The sequence below is a fragment of the Sciurus vulgaris genome (assembly GCF_902686455.1).
Source record: "Sciurus vulgaris genome assembly, chromosome: 5".
Classification (NCBI taxonomy): domain Eukaryota; kingdom Metazoa; phylum Chordata; class Mammalia; order Rodentia; family Sciuridae; genus Sciurus; species Sciurus vulgaris.
Genome location: NC_136465.1, coordinates 71,019,477 through 71,036,083, shown reverse-complemented (window position 1 = coordinate 71,036,083; position 16,607 = coordinate 71,019,477). Strand labels below are relative to the sequence as shown.

The 16,607-nt window shown below is 44.7% G+C and overlaps 1 protein-coding gene across 5 annotated transcripts in view; it reads left to right on the top strand.

The window, feature by feature from the left end:
• The window catches only part of CRACR2A (calcium release activated channel regulator 2A), an 81,562-nt gene that overhangs the window by 19,482 nt on the left and 45,473 nt on the right, over positions 1 to 16,607 (top strand). For all 5 annotated transcript variants that reach the window (XM_079140680.1, XM_079140678.1, XM_079140677.1 and 2 more), the window contains exons 5-7: positions 10,867 to 10,957; positions 14,075 to 14,170; positions 15,951 to 16,138. In XM_079140680.1, the coding sequence (XP_078996806.1) occupies positions 10,867 to 10,957; positions 14,075 to 14,170; positions 15,951 to 16,138 (375 nt within the window). The remainder of the gene's footprint in view (positions 1 to 10,866; positions 10,958 to 14,074; positions 14,171 to 15,950; positions 16,139 to 16,607) is intronic.

The following is a 16,607-nucleotide window of genomic DNA, read 5'->3' as shown; positions in this document are numbered from 1 at the left end:
TCTGAGGGAGCCTGGCCTTACCCAAGTTAGGCAGGATGTACACTCCCCGGCCCCAGATCCCCAGGCTGGGCCATCACCCTCAGGGGTACAGTGTTGCCTCAATGAGTGAAAAAGGTCCACCCAGCTTCCTCCTCACAGTCCCTCCCAGGTCCCAGGCAGGGAGGGAGATGCTATTGGGATAGATGTGTTAAGACTCCAGTGGGTTCTAATGCTTCCATTAGAAGAACCAGATAAAGGCACAGATATGATAGAAACAAACTCTTTTTTAAAAAATTTTGTTCTAATTAGATATACATGACAGTAGAATGCACTTTGACACATCATACATAAATAGAGTATAACTTCTCATTCTTGTGGTTGTACATGATGTGGAATCACACTGGTCTTGTGATCATATGTACACAGAGGGTGGTAATACCCGATTCATTCCACAGCTCTTCCTACCCCATGCCCCTCCCCTCCCCTTACTCCCCGCTGCCTAGTGCAAAGTACCTCTATTTTTCCCTAGGAACAAACTCTTTATTGGGACTTCTTGCTCAAACAGAAGGGAGACACAGCACTGACCCAAAGAGTGTCAAGTTGGCCAAAGGCAAAGGAGAGAGCTGACTTTATTCATGCAGGAAGGGTGGGCTAGGGTTTTGTTAATTGGGTTTAGTGCTTTTCAAAAGGTGTTTTTTCTTTTCCTGGGCCAGTACTTCAGCCTTGAGGGAGGGGAAGTCAGCAGTCATCCTGGTGCCAAAGTTACATCTCTCGTATTGGTGCCACTTCCTGCACCCACATCTTCGCTCTGTGAAAAGGAAGAGTTGCTGTCGCTGTTAGAGAACACATAGGTGGGGTGTGCTGAAAACACAAATCATTCCAGTGACAAGTTAGGGGCCTTGTCCATGACTCCTCAACAGTATCATCCTTTATGGAGAGTCATGGCGAGAGTGCCCTAGTTTTAATGACACACCTGGTTTCTGAGGCCTTTTTAAGACTGTTTGAGAGTGAGAGGGTGGGGAGGGTCATCTCTTGCTCTAAGTAGCTAACATACCATGAGCTAGGGCAGGAGAGGAGAGAAGAGCAGCTCTCAGGCCTTTAACCGCTAATAAGCCAGGAGTTAAGGCCCAGGAGTGCATCTGCCCTTTTCGGTGGGTAAGCGGCCACTGACAGCCTCATTGCCCCCTCAGGATTTTTACTCTTAATTGTAAGGGGTGTTGTTTTCCATGGGGTTCCTGATGGTCTCCTATGTGTACTTGGGGAAGCACCGGACAGCAGGTGTCAGAGACCCGACCTCAGAGTGTGCTGGTGCGTGCATGGTCAGAAATAACAGAACTTGCTTCACCTCATTGCTAGGGATTTTTAAATTGCATATTGAAAATAAGAGGATCCAAGTATGAGAACATCTAATTTTCCACCCCCTTGTCTTTTAGGGCCGAGGTTGTGGAAATCCCAGATTTGGGTCAGAATCCAGGTACATGTTTGACTCTGATGCGTATCCACTTGGAAGTAGCTACGTCCCATTGGGCAAGGTGGTGGACAAAGGACAGTGCAAAACCTGGGACTGAAGCTTAGTTTCTCTACTAAACTTGCAGACTAAGATCTTTTCCAGCTAAGCCCCCATTTGTCTCTGAGGATGTGGGTGTGGGGGGAGGTTGGATTGCAACTGAATTTCCAGAGCAGAAATTCAGAGAACTATACATTTTAGCATAAGGGTTATGGGGAGTTTAGATATAAGGAAGAACTTCCAGCCATCACAATTAGCAAGGTATTTGCCATAGAAAGCATTGTCTACATTTACCTTTTCTGGGGGGAAAAAAAAAAGCTTGAAATCTCCAGAGGACATGGAATGCCACTGTATGGAGCACAGAAAGTTTCAGATCTTTTTTTTTTTTTTTTTTTTTTTTGGAACTGGGGGTCGAACCCAGAGCTTTGCGAATGCAAGGCAGATGCTTTGCCACTGAGCTACATCCCATCCCAATTTCAGATCTTTTGCCAGAATCACCTAGAGATGCTGGGGTCCCACCCTAAGGGATCCCAATTCATTTGTTGTTCAGTGGGAGTTTAAAGTCTGCATTTTTAAAGTATTGGGATAAGGATAAATTACACTGTGTCTGGGGAGTGCTTTGAGCTCTCTGAAGGGAAGTGCTTTCTAGATCAAAGGCCAGCCACAGGCTGAACTGTCAGCCTTGTTCCGGCTCAATCCTCCGAAGCTCAGTGGCCTGGGGATGCCACACTAGCTGCCTGTTTCCTGTCATTGGAAGATCACACTTGGCCTCAGTGAATTTGGCAACACCTCCTGTTCCCTCCTTGGAATCAGTGCCTCATCTGCCCAGTTTTACCTGTTCCAGCTGAATCAGGCCACAGACAGTCTCTCAGAAGCTCAGAGGCCCTTAAATTGCAGTCCTTCTCAGCCACCGTCCAGGCACTTTCTATCTAGAGTGATTTCCCTAGGCTCCAGGAGAATGACAGACAAGGAAGAAATATGTCCTACAGCCTGACAGGCAGCTGAACTATAACAGCTGGCACCCCAGCCTCGAAGAATTGGTTTTCTGTAGTGTGGAGCTCTGGGGATGTGAGAATATTTGCAATGGAGGGATGTCACTGTGTCCTTGGTCTTGCCTCCAGATACAGCAGCAAATTAAGCATCATATATGTGGTGGGTGGTCCTTCCATTCTACAAGGCTCTCAGACCTGCGCAAGGCTTCAGCTATGAGGCTTTTGCATGTTAGCTTTCTTTGGAATTACCTGAGGACGTTTTTCTTAAAAGGTAGATCCCTTTCCTGGGGAGTCTGCATCTGTATGTGTTAGGGATGGGGCCCAGGAATGGGCATCAGAATGCACATCCCAGGTGATTCTGATGCAGATAGACTGCAGACCACGCTCAGGACATGCTGCTCTGGCCTGTTCTTCCAGAGGTATCAGCCTGCAGAAGGTACACCCCAGGGTGCTCTTCCAATCTGTCATTTCAGTCGTGTTTATAGGATAAAGATAAAGAGTTCTTGATGAGGACTCTCAATGAGGTGATGACTTAATCAAACACATGTGTTTTATGGGCATATTATTATCTGAGGCAGAAGCACACTGTGAACAAGGCCCTGTGAACAAATTGAAAGGTGAGGACTGTTTGTGCTCTGTGCACACCACAGGCATGATTTGTAAACCTGACTAATGAAAAATGGTTTGCTTTGTAGGATGGGAGAAAACTGCAAAGTTAGTTTATACCAGGCAGCAGAATCTAATTAGGAAGAAACCATCCATCTTGAAAATCCAATTGATGACTTCACAGCCTTTGCAGAATTTTCTACAAACTCTTGTGTTTTCCTTTCATTCATCTGTACTACAATCGTGTGTGTGTGCGTGTGTGTGTGTACATGCTTGAGAGAGAGAGAGAGAGAGAGAGAGAGAGGGGGGGGGGGGGAGAGAAGCAATACAGAGTTAGAGACTGCTTTTAGGGAAACGTGAAAATCCTAAAAACAGGATTTCTGTATTCAGGGTCCATAGGCTGCAGCTTCCTAAAGAAGGCGGCAGGGGGCAGTGGTGAGGCTGAGTCCCTACTTGCCATTCTCATCCCAAGCACAAAAGCTCTCTGTGGCAGAGCTGCTTCCATTTTCTCCTGGAGAGTTCTATAGCTGAGGATCTTCACTCTGTTCTGTGCCTGGCATGATCTTGCCTCTCTTCAGCCGAGGCAAGGCCACTTGCCTTGCTATGGTTCAAGCTCATTTCCCAACTGACAGATTCCAGATGGAATGTGGGACACTGACAATCCTGAATGCAAATGTATGGAGTTGTCAGTTTTACACCTTTGGATGCTTAGAAAACATTGCGATGCCATTGATGGAATCATGGGTCCTGTAATCATGGAACCTGGAGTCAAGGCCTGGGTGTTCTCCCTGCTTTGGTCCTTAGTGATTTGGTTACTTCACTATTTTGACCCTCCCTTTCTTTACATGCAAAATAAAGGGGTTGGGGATACATGAGCTTTTGAAGCTCACCATCTATGATGGAGAGGAGTGGCTCCCCCACCTTTGCATTTGTGTCTTGTCAGTCTTTACAAACCAGGAACCATACTGATCAAACTACTGCCCACCCAGAGACACATGACATCAGAATTACAGCCATCCGAAGCCTGGAAACTCTGCCTTGAGTTCAAGCTCCTGAAATGTGTAGAGAAATGTCACTTTTTCCCTCTGAGGTCAAGGTTACCCATTCACTTAAGAAAGGGAGAATTAATTTTTTCTTGGAATGATTTCAGCATTCCCCTGCCTAGAACATAGGAGTGGACTGGATGACTTCCTGAGACCTTCTGAACTCCCAACAGATTTTTTTCATAAGTGAAGGCAAAGGAGAAAAGAAACAAAAACAAAATATTTTGACCAAGCAATATTCTATAGCAGGAGGGCCTTGGCCTGTTGCAGGACCTAGAGCCCTGGTGGTATTGAGTACTAATAATCCTCAGTGTGCAAAACACTTTGTGAAAGTTAATTAATTTTCACAGTCCCTGTGGGAGGCTGGCAGGGTAAGTTATTGCCAACTGCATCTCACCTTCCAGTTCCTTGCAAATGATCTTTAAAGGCCTATCAGAATCTAAGCCTTTTATTTATACTATGGAATAATGATTTCTCCACCCCACTTCCTTCTCTCATATTCCATCTTTGGCTCACACACACACATACACACATACACACACACACACACGGTCAGCCTATAGAAAGGAACATTTGCCAGAGTTAGACATCTGAATTGGACCCAGGATTTTGCCCTGGTTTAAATAGGACTCATCCTTTCAGATCTGTTACTCCTTGAGACATTGTCAGTATATAACTCTTACTCCTTGCTCTTACCTGTTGAAAATCTCCCTTTTCTGGACTCAGCATTTCTTAACTTTTCCCTTGAAAACTCCACCAGCCTCCCTATCATTAGAGCAGGCGGGTCCCTCCACTTCCTTCCAACCAGGTTCTGAGGTCACAGGATTACTATTGGCCACAGCCCAGGACAGCACTGTGGGCTGGACTTGGTGTTCTTAGATGCTAAATGCCTGGTGTGCAGAGATCATGGCTTAGGTCTAAACTGTTTTACTGAGTGATACTTTAAGAAGGGGTTAATCAACACTTTAGGTAGTGATATATCAATCTCCCTATTTTCAGTCTCCTTGATGGAGCCACCTCAGGTTTTCCATTCCTATGTCTTCTGCTTGCTGATGCTACAGCATTCTTACACACATTTTTTCATACCTTGTATGCCAAGCTAGTGCATGATTCGCTCCAGTTTCTATTTGCCCCCTGGGTTGACATCTAAAGAAGGAATAGAGACTCTCCAAATGGGGTCCAGAGGCCCCTGGAGAATCAGAGAATTTGTTTAATTAGAATTTGTTAAGTGCATTATACAATTACCTATTGGTCTGGACAGTTCCATATTCATTATCTTTCTTAATTTTCATAACTTCTTTCTAAAGGGGGCATTACCATCTGATATTTTAGATATATAGAACCTTGGATTTACTAAGGTGATGCAACTTGTCCAAGACCAGAAGGCTTTTAAATGTCAGAACCAGAATTTGAACCCAGGCCTTCTAATTCTGGGTCTAATGAACTCTGAAGCAAATGTGTCAGCAAAGTGTTATGACCTGGACTACCATGGAAGGTGCCACAGGAACTATTCAGTCACTGTGAAAGAGAAAAAAATGGGAAGGCAGATATTAGTGCCTATGACCATTGCTGACTCTGATAGGTTACTTCTCTGTACATTGGCCCTTCTGTCTTACTGAGAATGCATGTCTCTTTCACTCCCTTTTCTTTTCTTTATTAAAATATTTTTTAGTTGTCAGTGGGTCTTTTATTGTATTTATTCATTCATATGCAGCACTAACAATCGAACCCAGGGCCTCACACATGCTCCGCAAGTGCTCTACCACTGAGCCACAACTCTGGCTCATTTCCTTTTCTTCATGACTCTTCTGTGTCTCCCCCTCCTCATATAACTCAAAATGACTAGGGTCAGATACAAGAGATTGGGATAATTAGACACTGCTGTGGGTTGGGAGTTGGAGGCAGTATTTTGAGAATGGCTTATAGAAGACAGGTTGAACAGTTATGCCACATATTATGAACTAATAGCACAGATAGCTGTACTACAAGTTAGTTGTCCTTGTCTTATTCAATATTTTTACCAAAATTATGGCTAAAGAAAAAATAAGAGGGAATGTTTTACAGTAATAAAAATTCACATCCAAATAGAAAATGAAACATATGTAAATCTTTATGTACATATAGGGTATAAAGAATTTTAAACCATCAAACAGTAAGCTTAAGAAATGAATGTAGAATTGTGTGCCTTACAAACAGAATTTATATTTTTCTCACAGAAGTTATTAAAAACTTGATTATGTTTTTAGCTACAAAGAAAAGGTTAATAGGTTTCAAAATGTAAATACCTTACTGGAATATTCTCTGACTATCAAACAATGAAACTAGAAACCAATAATTTGTACATTTAAAAAAACACTCTTTTAAATAACTCTCAGATAAATTAAATCATAAAACCTTTTACTTAGTGTATATTCTGTGTAAAATAAATTTGAAATATCAAAACTGGGAAGGCCACTGAGCTTACTGGATTGCCAGTTGGGATCCACTTATACAACAAGCTATAAAAATGGACATACACTAGTGAACATGAAAACTAACAGAAATCATTCAAGATCATCCTGTGTGTCCAGAAAGCCAATGGCAAAACTACAAGGTTTTCAGCAGCACCATCTTTAAAACAAAAACAATCACATGAGTATAACATTTAGAGGTTTTTGTTGACAAATGGGTTAAGCATTCATCAACTCTGCTGTGACTGCCAAGAAAAGTCAATGTGATTTTAGGCTGCGTGGATAGACATGTGCCATCTAGAACAAGAGAGGCAATTGCCAGCTCTAATCAGACTCATGCACTGGGCATTCAATGTAGGTTCCATGACTCAGGGAAAATAATTAGAACCCATTCAGAGAAGAGTGAAGGGAATGGTGTGGAGACTAAAAAAAAAAAATCTGTCTGAGACACTGTTAGAGGAAATAGACAATAGACAATTTGGCCTGAACCCAAGGCAGCTCCTTGAAGTCTTGATGCTGTTCTCAAACATATGAAGCACTTTCATACAGAACAGGGGTAAGGTCATGAGAAGGCAGGTTTCTATAATCCAGAATATTCCAAAGATGAAAGGAGTTCATGGAGAGACAGCAAGTTCCCTGTGACGGAAGGTGTTCTTACCAAGTTGGGTAAATACTTGATGTGGACATTGTCGCAAGGATTTTAACACTGGAAAAGAGAGGTGATTGGACCAGACAAAACTCCCCACCCTGAAATTCTTCAATTCCCCTAGAATGTAGTATTCCCTCAATATGGCCTGTGAGCTTCTGAGTCTGGTACCCCAAATTGCTAATTAAGCAGATTTCCAGGATTAACATTTTTAACACATGAAGGTTTGAGTGTACATAACCTGGTAGAGATAGCTTGAACTCAAATGAAACCTGAAAGATTCAGGAATACTGAAAATTAATCATCTGTTGTTAAATGAAGACACTCAAAGTGCTCAAACAAGGGTTCCGTGAGGGTCAGAACGATGGTGGAATCCTCCTGGAGAAGATTTCAAAGTCTGTGTTGGTATGCATTAGGCAACACAAGTGGTTTTAGAAATTGTGGTTAAATATATGTGTGTGTGTGTGTGTGTGTGTGTGTGTGTGTATAAAATAAATATATATATATGTATATATATATATATAAAATAAGCAAACATGATGTTTGTCTCTTTCCTTTGATGGCAGGATGTGGCGTGCCTGGCTGGAACACTGCATGCCAGGTGTGCAGATCCTTTTAGAGTGTCTCTCACCACCGCTGCTTTCACAGCCCCTGCGGAGCTCCCTGCAGACACAGGCTTGGCTCTGCAGCTCCAGCTCACACGCAACCTGCGTCTCTAATGCATTGCTCTGACGAGAGCTTTTATTGACTGAGCTTTTTCTTCATCTTCTGATTGCCCCTGAGCCTTTCCAAACCCAACAACCCTTTTATCCTTGAAACTAAGACCTTCTTCCTCTTAGAGAGTACTGTTCCCTTGCCCTTCACAGCTCATAATAATAATTACTAGAATAAATAGCCCCGTAAGTTTATTTAGGACTTTGTGTTTCTGACCACTGCACCTCCGCTTTCCTGTTTGTCCTGACAATGTTGGGAGGAATGCAGAGCAGGTGCTACCTTGGATGGCAGGAGCACTTGCCCAAGGTAACCTGGAGGATATGAGCCAGTTCTAAGATCAGACATCAGGACACAGGGCTTATGCTCAGTGATACAATGGTGGGAATAGCACCTTCGTGTTCCTGGTTCCTGGGACTGACATGTTCTGACTCAGGCTTGTCATGATGTCATTTAGGCCTGCAGAGTTTCCCAGGAGACTGGTATTTCCAAAGGCTTACATTTGAGTGTGGCTGGGCCCAGGATCACCAAGGCCTACCTGGAGTCCCAGGGTTCCTTCACAGTAGAGCCTTTGTAAGCAAATACTAGTATAGTAAGCACCATTCAGAGACTCTACCTGCCTTCCCTCCATTTGTCTGTAATGGTTTGTAAAATAATTTAATTCATGACAAGCAAACTGGCATGTGAACATGAAAAACAGAGAGAGTGTCAATTTAATCAAGTAAAAAAAAGCAAGCAAAATTAATAGGAAACTTTTAATGATATCATAGAATTAATGTCCTGCATGGTTATTAGGCATAAATGGTAAACAGTTTACATGAATGTCTGTAATTAGTATTACTTTAGCAGAGCCAAATCAATTTTTAAGTTGCTCTCAACTCACTTTATTAACTCTTCAGTATTTATATAGTTGGAATCACTAGCTAAAATTTTCCTTGATACCCTTTGCTATCTGAATTTCTTCAAACATAGGAGGATAGTTTCAAGGACCAAGAGAAAACCATCTTGCTTTCTGAAAGTTTCTTCAAACTGTATCTGTTTCTGACTCCAAAATGTCCCTATTCAATAGATGGGCTTTTCCTTCTTACTTTCCCTCCAGGATTTCCTTTTTAATTGTCATGGATTAGCTGAGGCAAATGTAAAATTCTTGAACACCTGTCATTTACCAAGAAGTGGTGTCTTACTCTTAGCCAAAAAGATACTTGTTACATCAGGGATGCTGAACACGTTCATAAGGACAGGGCCTCGGTTCTTGGAAGTCTTGAAGGACTTCCATCTTCACTGAGCACATCCTGAAGCCACTGTGGTACAGTTCCTGAAAGTCAAGTTTCTGGTTTTGAGGGTACAGCTAAGAATGGGAACTTAAAGGCTGGTGCTCTGTTTTGAATTACCTTGACTATGGAGACTCACATTGATTTCTTTGAGTAAGATTTGTGATTTCTGAAGAGCTGGAAGAATACCAGTCAAAATGGCACCATGTTCATTACAGTCTGTGCACATGGTGCAAATGTGCCCCCTACTGGCAGTTAGTGAATAAGGGGCAGCAATTGGTCTATGGCAAAACCTAGGACACAGGGAAGGTCTGGCTCTGGACTGGAGTCCCAAGTGGACATGGGAGGTAGGGGTAAAATGATGGAGGGCTTAGGGGAATGACTCCATTTCCACCCATTATTTTGTGTTCAGAAATCTCCTCAGTACCTCTTAGAATTGAGTACTAGGGCCATTTCCCCAATTATTGAAGTCTCTTGCATTAGGGGCAGAGTGGGCTTTCCATCATTTAGAATGGCAGGTGACAAACTTTGGTGTGTGTCTGCACATGTGTGTTACACATTCAAAACAGGCCTTGAGAACCGTGATGTCAGCCTGTTCATGGAACCAGGAGTTCTCTTGATAGGAAGAGGTCAGGGAGTGGAGGCCAGAAAGAGGATCATTCACTTCCTGGTCAGAGAAAAGGTACAAAAATGCAATCACTTGGATTTTTTGATGCTTCCTATGATAACTTCCAGTTTCAGGTCGAATGGCGATTTTGGGTCCTTCCTGTTTGAACTTGGAGGAATATTAGAAAGAGAGTGTATTAGGAGAGAAAGGAGAACCAAAAAAGATCATCCATGAGGATGGCCTGCCAATCTTGTCTCCACAGCTTTGTCTTTCTCTGTAGAAGCAGAGTCCCCAGGCACTCACTCCCTGTCCTGTGGGTTCTTCAAAGTAGGGAGAGGATGATGAGCGTGAGAGCAGGCGTGAGGACATCCTGTTATCATCACCAGCCTTCAACCAGCCTCAGCCTTCTCATACGTCACCTTTGGCTCAGTGACAGAGATGGCATGAACACTGAAATAGGTGTGGCCCTTTTCTTTGTAGAAGGGATGTGAAGTTTGTTGCTGAGAAGCAGCATAGAATCTTTGGACTATCTTATGAAAAATGTGGGGATCACACAAACTTACATGAACGATTGCAGGGAGAGTCTTCTGATAGTGCAGTGTCAGACTGTGTGGAGAAAGCATCCAAACTGGAAGTGAGGGAAAGCAAGACACCGAACAGGAGAGAAACCCACACATTATAACTTCGTACTGTCCACACACACCCCTGCAGGAGTAGAAATGGTGAGTCTGGCAGAGGCTGGGGCCTTGAAATAAAGCAGAGTACAGGGAAGATGGATCCAAGGAAGCTTCACTGAGAAGCATCTGGATCAGCTGGGAGCGGTACCCGGGAGATGCAAGGAGGAGAGGTCCCATGACACCTACCAGCAGCCAGAGTGGGTCCAGCTAGGCCTCAGTGGTCTGCACACCTGTTAGGTCAGCTAATCCCAAGGGACTGATCCTGCAGTCATGGCTGACCTACTCTGTCATTCACCCCAACCACCCACAGCTCCAGAGAGGGTTCTGGTGTCTGAGCGCTAGGAACTATCACCACTCTCCTTTTGCCACCTCTGTAGGAAAATTGCTGCTTATGATGAAGAGATCCAGCATCTCTATGAGGAGATGGAACAACAAATCAAAAGCGAGAGGGAACAGTTTCTCCTGAAAGTGAGTGTCCACTCCCTGGGCTTGGCCAGGTTGACATATTCACCTCCCCTGAATGTAAGATCACAACACAACATCCCTACCGATAACGTTACTTGCTCTGCTTTACTCTCCCCCAAGGCATTTGTCACCTTTGAACATGACATATAATGTACTCGTTTATTTTTATTGACTGTTGTCTATCTCCCTCACTCACATCTAAACTCCACAAAAGCAGGAATCTTTATCTTTTACTTACTAATGTATACTCATCTCTTAGGTGATGAACATAGTAAGTACTCAACAGAATTTGTTGAATCTATGAAGGAATGGGCAGGTGGGTGGATGGATGAATGATAATGCATACTTTACCATCTGAAGCAGCCTGGAGATTGGGTTTGACATTGGTTGGCCCCTAGACCTATATGGCAGACCCACCCAAATACACCAGTCCATTCTCAACAGGACAGCCATTGGAGACTAGGCTGCCCATTCATTTCCCTTAGACACCTAGAAAATGTAATAGTCCAGGGGAAAAAAAACCTCAGCTACCATGAGAAAAAATGTGAAACTAGTACCCCTTATTCCTAGTCTGACACACACTTGGTCCTTACCAAGTTCTGCTGTTTATCTTGAGAGGTCAGGACTGGTAAAGCTCAGGAGGTTCTTTTTGGAATATGTTCATAAAAAATGAAAAGAAAAGTTGAGGGCTGGGGATGAACTCAGTGGTACAGTGTTTGCCTAGCATGCACAAGGCTCTGGTTTGATCCACAGCACTGCAAAAAGAAAAGAAAAATAAAAACTATGGAATAACAGCCTCTACTGCTTCCCAGCTCTAATCCTGGGCTGTTGTCCCAACCCCTTCCCTTGGATGCATTTTTAATTTTATGCTGCTTCAAATTATCCACACCATTGCTCCACTTATTATCACAGATGTCATTCAAACTGAGAGGAATTGGAATGCTTCTCAGAAAAATCTACCCATGTTGTCTAACCAAAGCCCCTGGAGGCTTGTCAGTGTGTCTCGACCACCCCATTTTCTTTTTGAACTTGGAAACCTTCTGGCTGTCCCCAGTTGTTGAATGTGCAGAGACAGAGCTCACACCCTTCCATCAGCAAACCTAAAATAGTTTCTGACAGCAGCAACTTCTGGCCCCTGTGATAGAAGAGTCACCTCTTCATCCCAAATGATATGATATACAGAGGGGGCAAGCTCTGCAGGCATTTTGCCCCCTCTACTTGGGCCATGACTGCAGTTTGAAGGCATGCTTCCAGATGCAAGCAGAGGATTGTGATGAGAAGGTTGGGAGTAGACAGAGGTCAGAGGAAAAATTCAAGGACAAATTAGGATCATTTAGGTTGATCTGGCTATGATACAGTGCCCTTTAACTGTCCCCTTCTGCTTCCTGTTTCTATTTTCTTGATGCCAAATACCCAGAAACCTCAATTCTTAAATTTGTGCCTTTTTCCATGAATATGGAAACTCTTAAGATGTCTTTGGTAGTGCTATGAAGCCTTTAGAAATGTGGACTTCTGCCTGGCCATAGAGTGAGGATAGTGATATCAGTTTATGGCATCATAGAAAACCCTCTAACCAGGTTTGGATCCTGGCTTTACGCTTTTCAGTGTGTTTAGTCATGAGGAAAGTTAGTTCTTGATCATTTGCATCCTCCTTAGTCCAGACTGAGAGATACCCCTGCCCCAGTGCTCTGTCCTGGCAGAGGCAACAAGACATTGCGCAGGCCCATTGTGGGCTTGGCAGCATCAGCATGGGAATTCTGGAGCCACTTGCCATCCCCAGCATTCTTCATGGGATGCCTGTTCCATAAGCAGCCACCAAGCTGAACAAGGCAGGTTCCCTGGTGCTGATTCTCTAGAAACATAGGTTGAGAGCAGAAGCTGGCTGGTCACATCCCCCATGGCACAGAACTAAGATGAGAATAATCACCTATTCATTTTTCTGCCCATCGACCTGCCTGAAAATGGGCAGAGGAACCAGATAGCATCTACAGATGACCAACTGAGGAAACATTGTGTCCAAAGACCTGTAGCAAGAATGGCCATGATTCACCGATTGTCTGCCACCAGCTGTTATGCCAAACCTGTAGCCAGGATCTCCCGTAATCACCCTGGGCTGCATCCCCCAGCTGTCCTCCTTGGGAAGGCGTCTTCCTTTCGTGGGCAGTCCTGGGGCTCCAGCAGTCCCAGGGAGGTTATAATTGTTTCTTCTCTCTGCGTATTTTACGCCTCTGTTCTTCCTTGCAGCAAGTGTAGTGCTGCAGGTAGCATGAGCATTTTTGTTTTTACTTGTGAACAAAGAAACAATGATCTCGAAGAATGATGCAGCTTAATTGGGAGATGCAAGGGCTAGGGAGCCAAGTCTCCTACTGTCCCACTCAGGGCCCTTCCATCAGACCTGGCACTGTTGTTGAGAGTGTCAGGCATCCTGACACCCCACACACTTTCCTTTTAATCCCACAGCCAGGTTTCTTCACACCCAAATCATTAGGGCCTCAGCATCTCTGAATGGGGAAGCCCAATCTGGGGCTGGAGGGGAGGGGGTTGCTGAGCTCAGGGACAGAGACATCACAAGCAGCAGGGCCTGGGAGACTCAATCCCAATGGGAAAATAGTGAGCTCTTTGACCCTCAAGAAGAAGTGTTTGGAAAACAAGGATCAGTTAAATGGATCCTGTGGCAGTGCCCCAAATGGAACAGAATCTCCAGGTTGGAAGGGATTTTTGAGACCATCTACCTCCCGCTTCCACTCATAATTTACAGATGGAGAGACAAAGGTCCAAGATTCAGTCATGTCCCTATTCTTCCTGTCCAATACTCCACCACTAATTGACACTGGGTCCATTTTGGGGGTAGGGGAAGAGTGGCAGTGCATGGATGTGGGTCATGGTCACACTCAGTGGGACTTCACATAGTGCCTCACTGGGCTCTTGGGCTATCTCTGTCTCATGGGTCCTTATTGATAGGGCGGGCAGTTTCCCAAAGCCCTGGAGTGTGGTGGAAGGGCCTCAAAGTGCAAAGGGGCAAGTGGCCTGGCCTACTGAAGAGTAGTTTCAAGTAGAAGGACAAGTCTCCAAACCAGGTGCACTGTGCACCCCATGCATCTCCTCTACCCAATTTGGCAGGACACGGAGAGGTTCCAGGCCCGCAGTCAGGAGCTGGAAAAGAAGCTGTTTGCTAAGGAGCAGGAGCTGGAGAGACTCAACCAGAAGCAGAAAAGGGTATGTTTTGCTAGTGTCCGCGGGGTATCAGGATCTTTCTTCCACCCTTTTCTCTGACTCTAGCTTGCTTTTCCTGCCATTCACTTATGAGCTTTTAATTTTAAATGAACTTTTAAATTTAATCTGAGAATAACCATGTGAGTGTACAAGGTAGCATTTAAAGTCACAGGGAAAGCCTTACTGATCCCAGGTAAAGCCTTTACTTCTCCAATGCCAGGTGTTTAATTTGAAAAGTCACTAAGAATTCCAGAAGGAATCTACGGATATTTTCATATAGTCACACCCAGGGGCCACCAGAATGCCAAAACTAAAACTTATTTGAGGAAGGGGCTGCAGACAAGTCGCTCCCCTCTAGGATGCCCATGGACACCTCTGGCTTAAAAGGGCTCTGCAAAGTTTGGTGTATCCCTTGCCTGTCTGCCCACACGCCTGGGCAAGGTTCTTCAGTCTCCATGGCCCCCACCACCCTGCAGGATGGATGAAGGCACAGACACTCCTCTTGAACTGCCTGACCCTTCAGGAGACAGAGTAGATGTTGTGTTATGCAGGGTAGTGTCATTGTGGCTGGGGACACCTGACTCAGGGCCCCAGGAAGACTGATTGCCTAGATAAGCCTCAGGCTCAGTGGCCTGCTTACCAAAGTGAGGGCTTATGGAGGAGAGAGGCTAGCGTGCCTCTGGCTTCCTGTCCATTTTGCCTGGTTCTGGAAGAAATCCAGCCCTGGAAAGACCCAGATGCATTGCTTCCCTGGGAATAGAGAAGGCTATTTTTAGCAACACATTAAAATAAGCTTTAAGCCACCCCTGCTAAGGCTGGGGACTGTGGCTGCTGCCCAGCTTTGAACTTGGACTTCGTTCTTTCTGCAGAGAGATAATGTTCACTCCAGGAACTGCTAGCCACCTTGCCAGTCCCCATCACAGTGGCTCCTTGCTTCTCCTACTCTTCTGTCTCCTCACCATGACACTTTACATTCTTAGCAATTAGATTTACTCCTCAAATGAATGATTGCCACTCGATTTAATTACTGCATGCTTGCCTGATTACACAGGAGCCTCTTGAGTGTCACACGAAATTCCTTGTTATTGCTTTCTCCTCCTCATACTGGCCACATTCATTAAACTGAATTTATTGATATATTCGAGATATTCACCTCGGTTGACTGATTCCTCTGGTGAGAGGGTTAGAAGTCCTGCAAAGCATCATCCCTTGCTGAGCAAAGCTGAAGTTTTCAAAATACAGGGTTTTTAGTTGCGTTAGGGATATGAGAAAACATGGAGTCTATTTGACCAGTTTAATTTATTCCCTAAGAATTTCCAGGGTGTCTGGCTACCATACGAAGATTTTTTTTTTTTTTTCAGCGATTAAAGGAATTGAACTTATTTAGCTGAGAGATAATAATGAAATAAACAGATTTACTCTGGGCATTCATAATTGAGAAGGATGGTTTTATAAAGAGTGTCACTTAACTGCGTCAAGGAGAAGAAATTAGCTTAGAGGACAAAAGGGATTTAGGTTAGATCTCAAGACCATTCTGACTGGGATGAGAGACCAGATGGATTATGAAATTTCCTTTGCTAGTGGTCCTTTTGAATGGAGCAATCCCACCCCACTCACTGGCATGTTTAGTGGTCCTGGATTTGGGGACCGGGCGGGCAGGGAGCGGGGCGGGGGGCGGGGGGGCACAGTGATGGCCAGCCAAGAAAGCAAGGAGAGGTCTGGGCAAGTGGCTTGCTGCTGGTGGTGGCTTGTCACTGCCCTCTGCTTCCCCATTCCTTTCCAGCTGGAAGGCCAGTGTACAGCCCTGCATAATGACAAGCATGAGACCAAGGCTGAGAATACCAAACTGAAGCTCACTAACCAGGAACTGGCACAGGAGCTGGAGCGGACTGCCCGGGAGCTCCAGGATGCTCAGCAGCAGCTGGAAATCCTCCAGCAAGAGGCCTGCAAACTGCAGCAGGAGAAGGAGATGTGAGTACCATTTTGGACCATCCTGCTGTCCTCCCTCCCCCTTGAGCTGCAGGCATGTTATCTCCCCATCCCCTTGTCTATGAAAAGGGGATTTGGGCTCCTTGTTCCCTGAGACTTCTAACCCCCTTCTAGAATTCAGAGACTACAAATTAGACCAGTACTGTGCCAAGCATTGCCTGCGATTCAGGCCCTCATCTCAAGAAATTGATTATGTGACTAGGAAGACATGCTATTCCACTAATAAATATGTAGCATTCTATGCAAATGCCAAAGGAATTGACATCCTTCTGAGGTCAGCAGGTAGTTTGATAAGTGTGTGGCAGGGCTCTGGACCAGTCACTCTAGTTCTGCTCATTTTCTCCCAACAGGGTTCTTCTGTGACTATGTGGGCCCAGGAGAGAACCCCACATCTGTCAGGTCTTGATTTGCCTGGAAATTCCTTTTTGTCCCTGACCATTGGCTCAGCTGG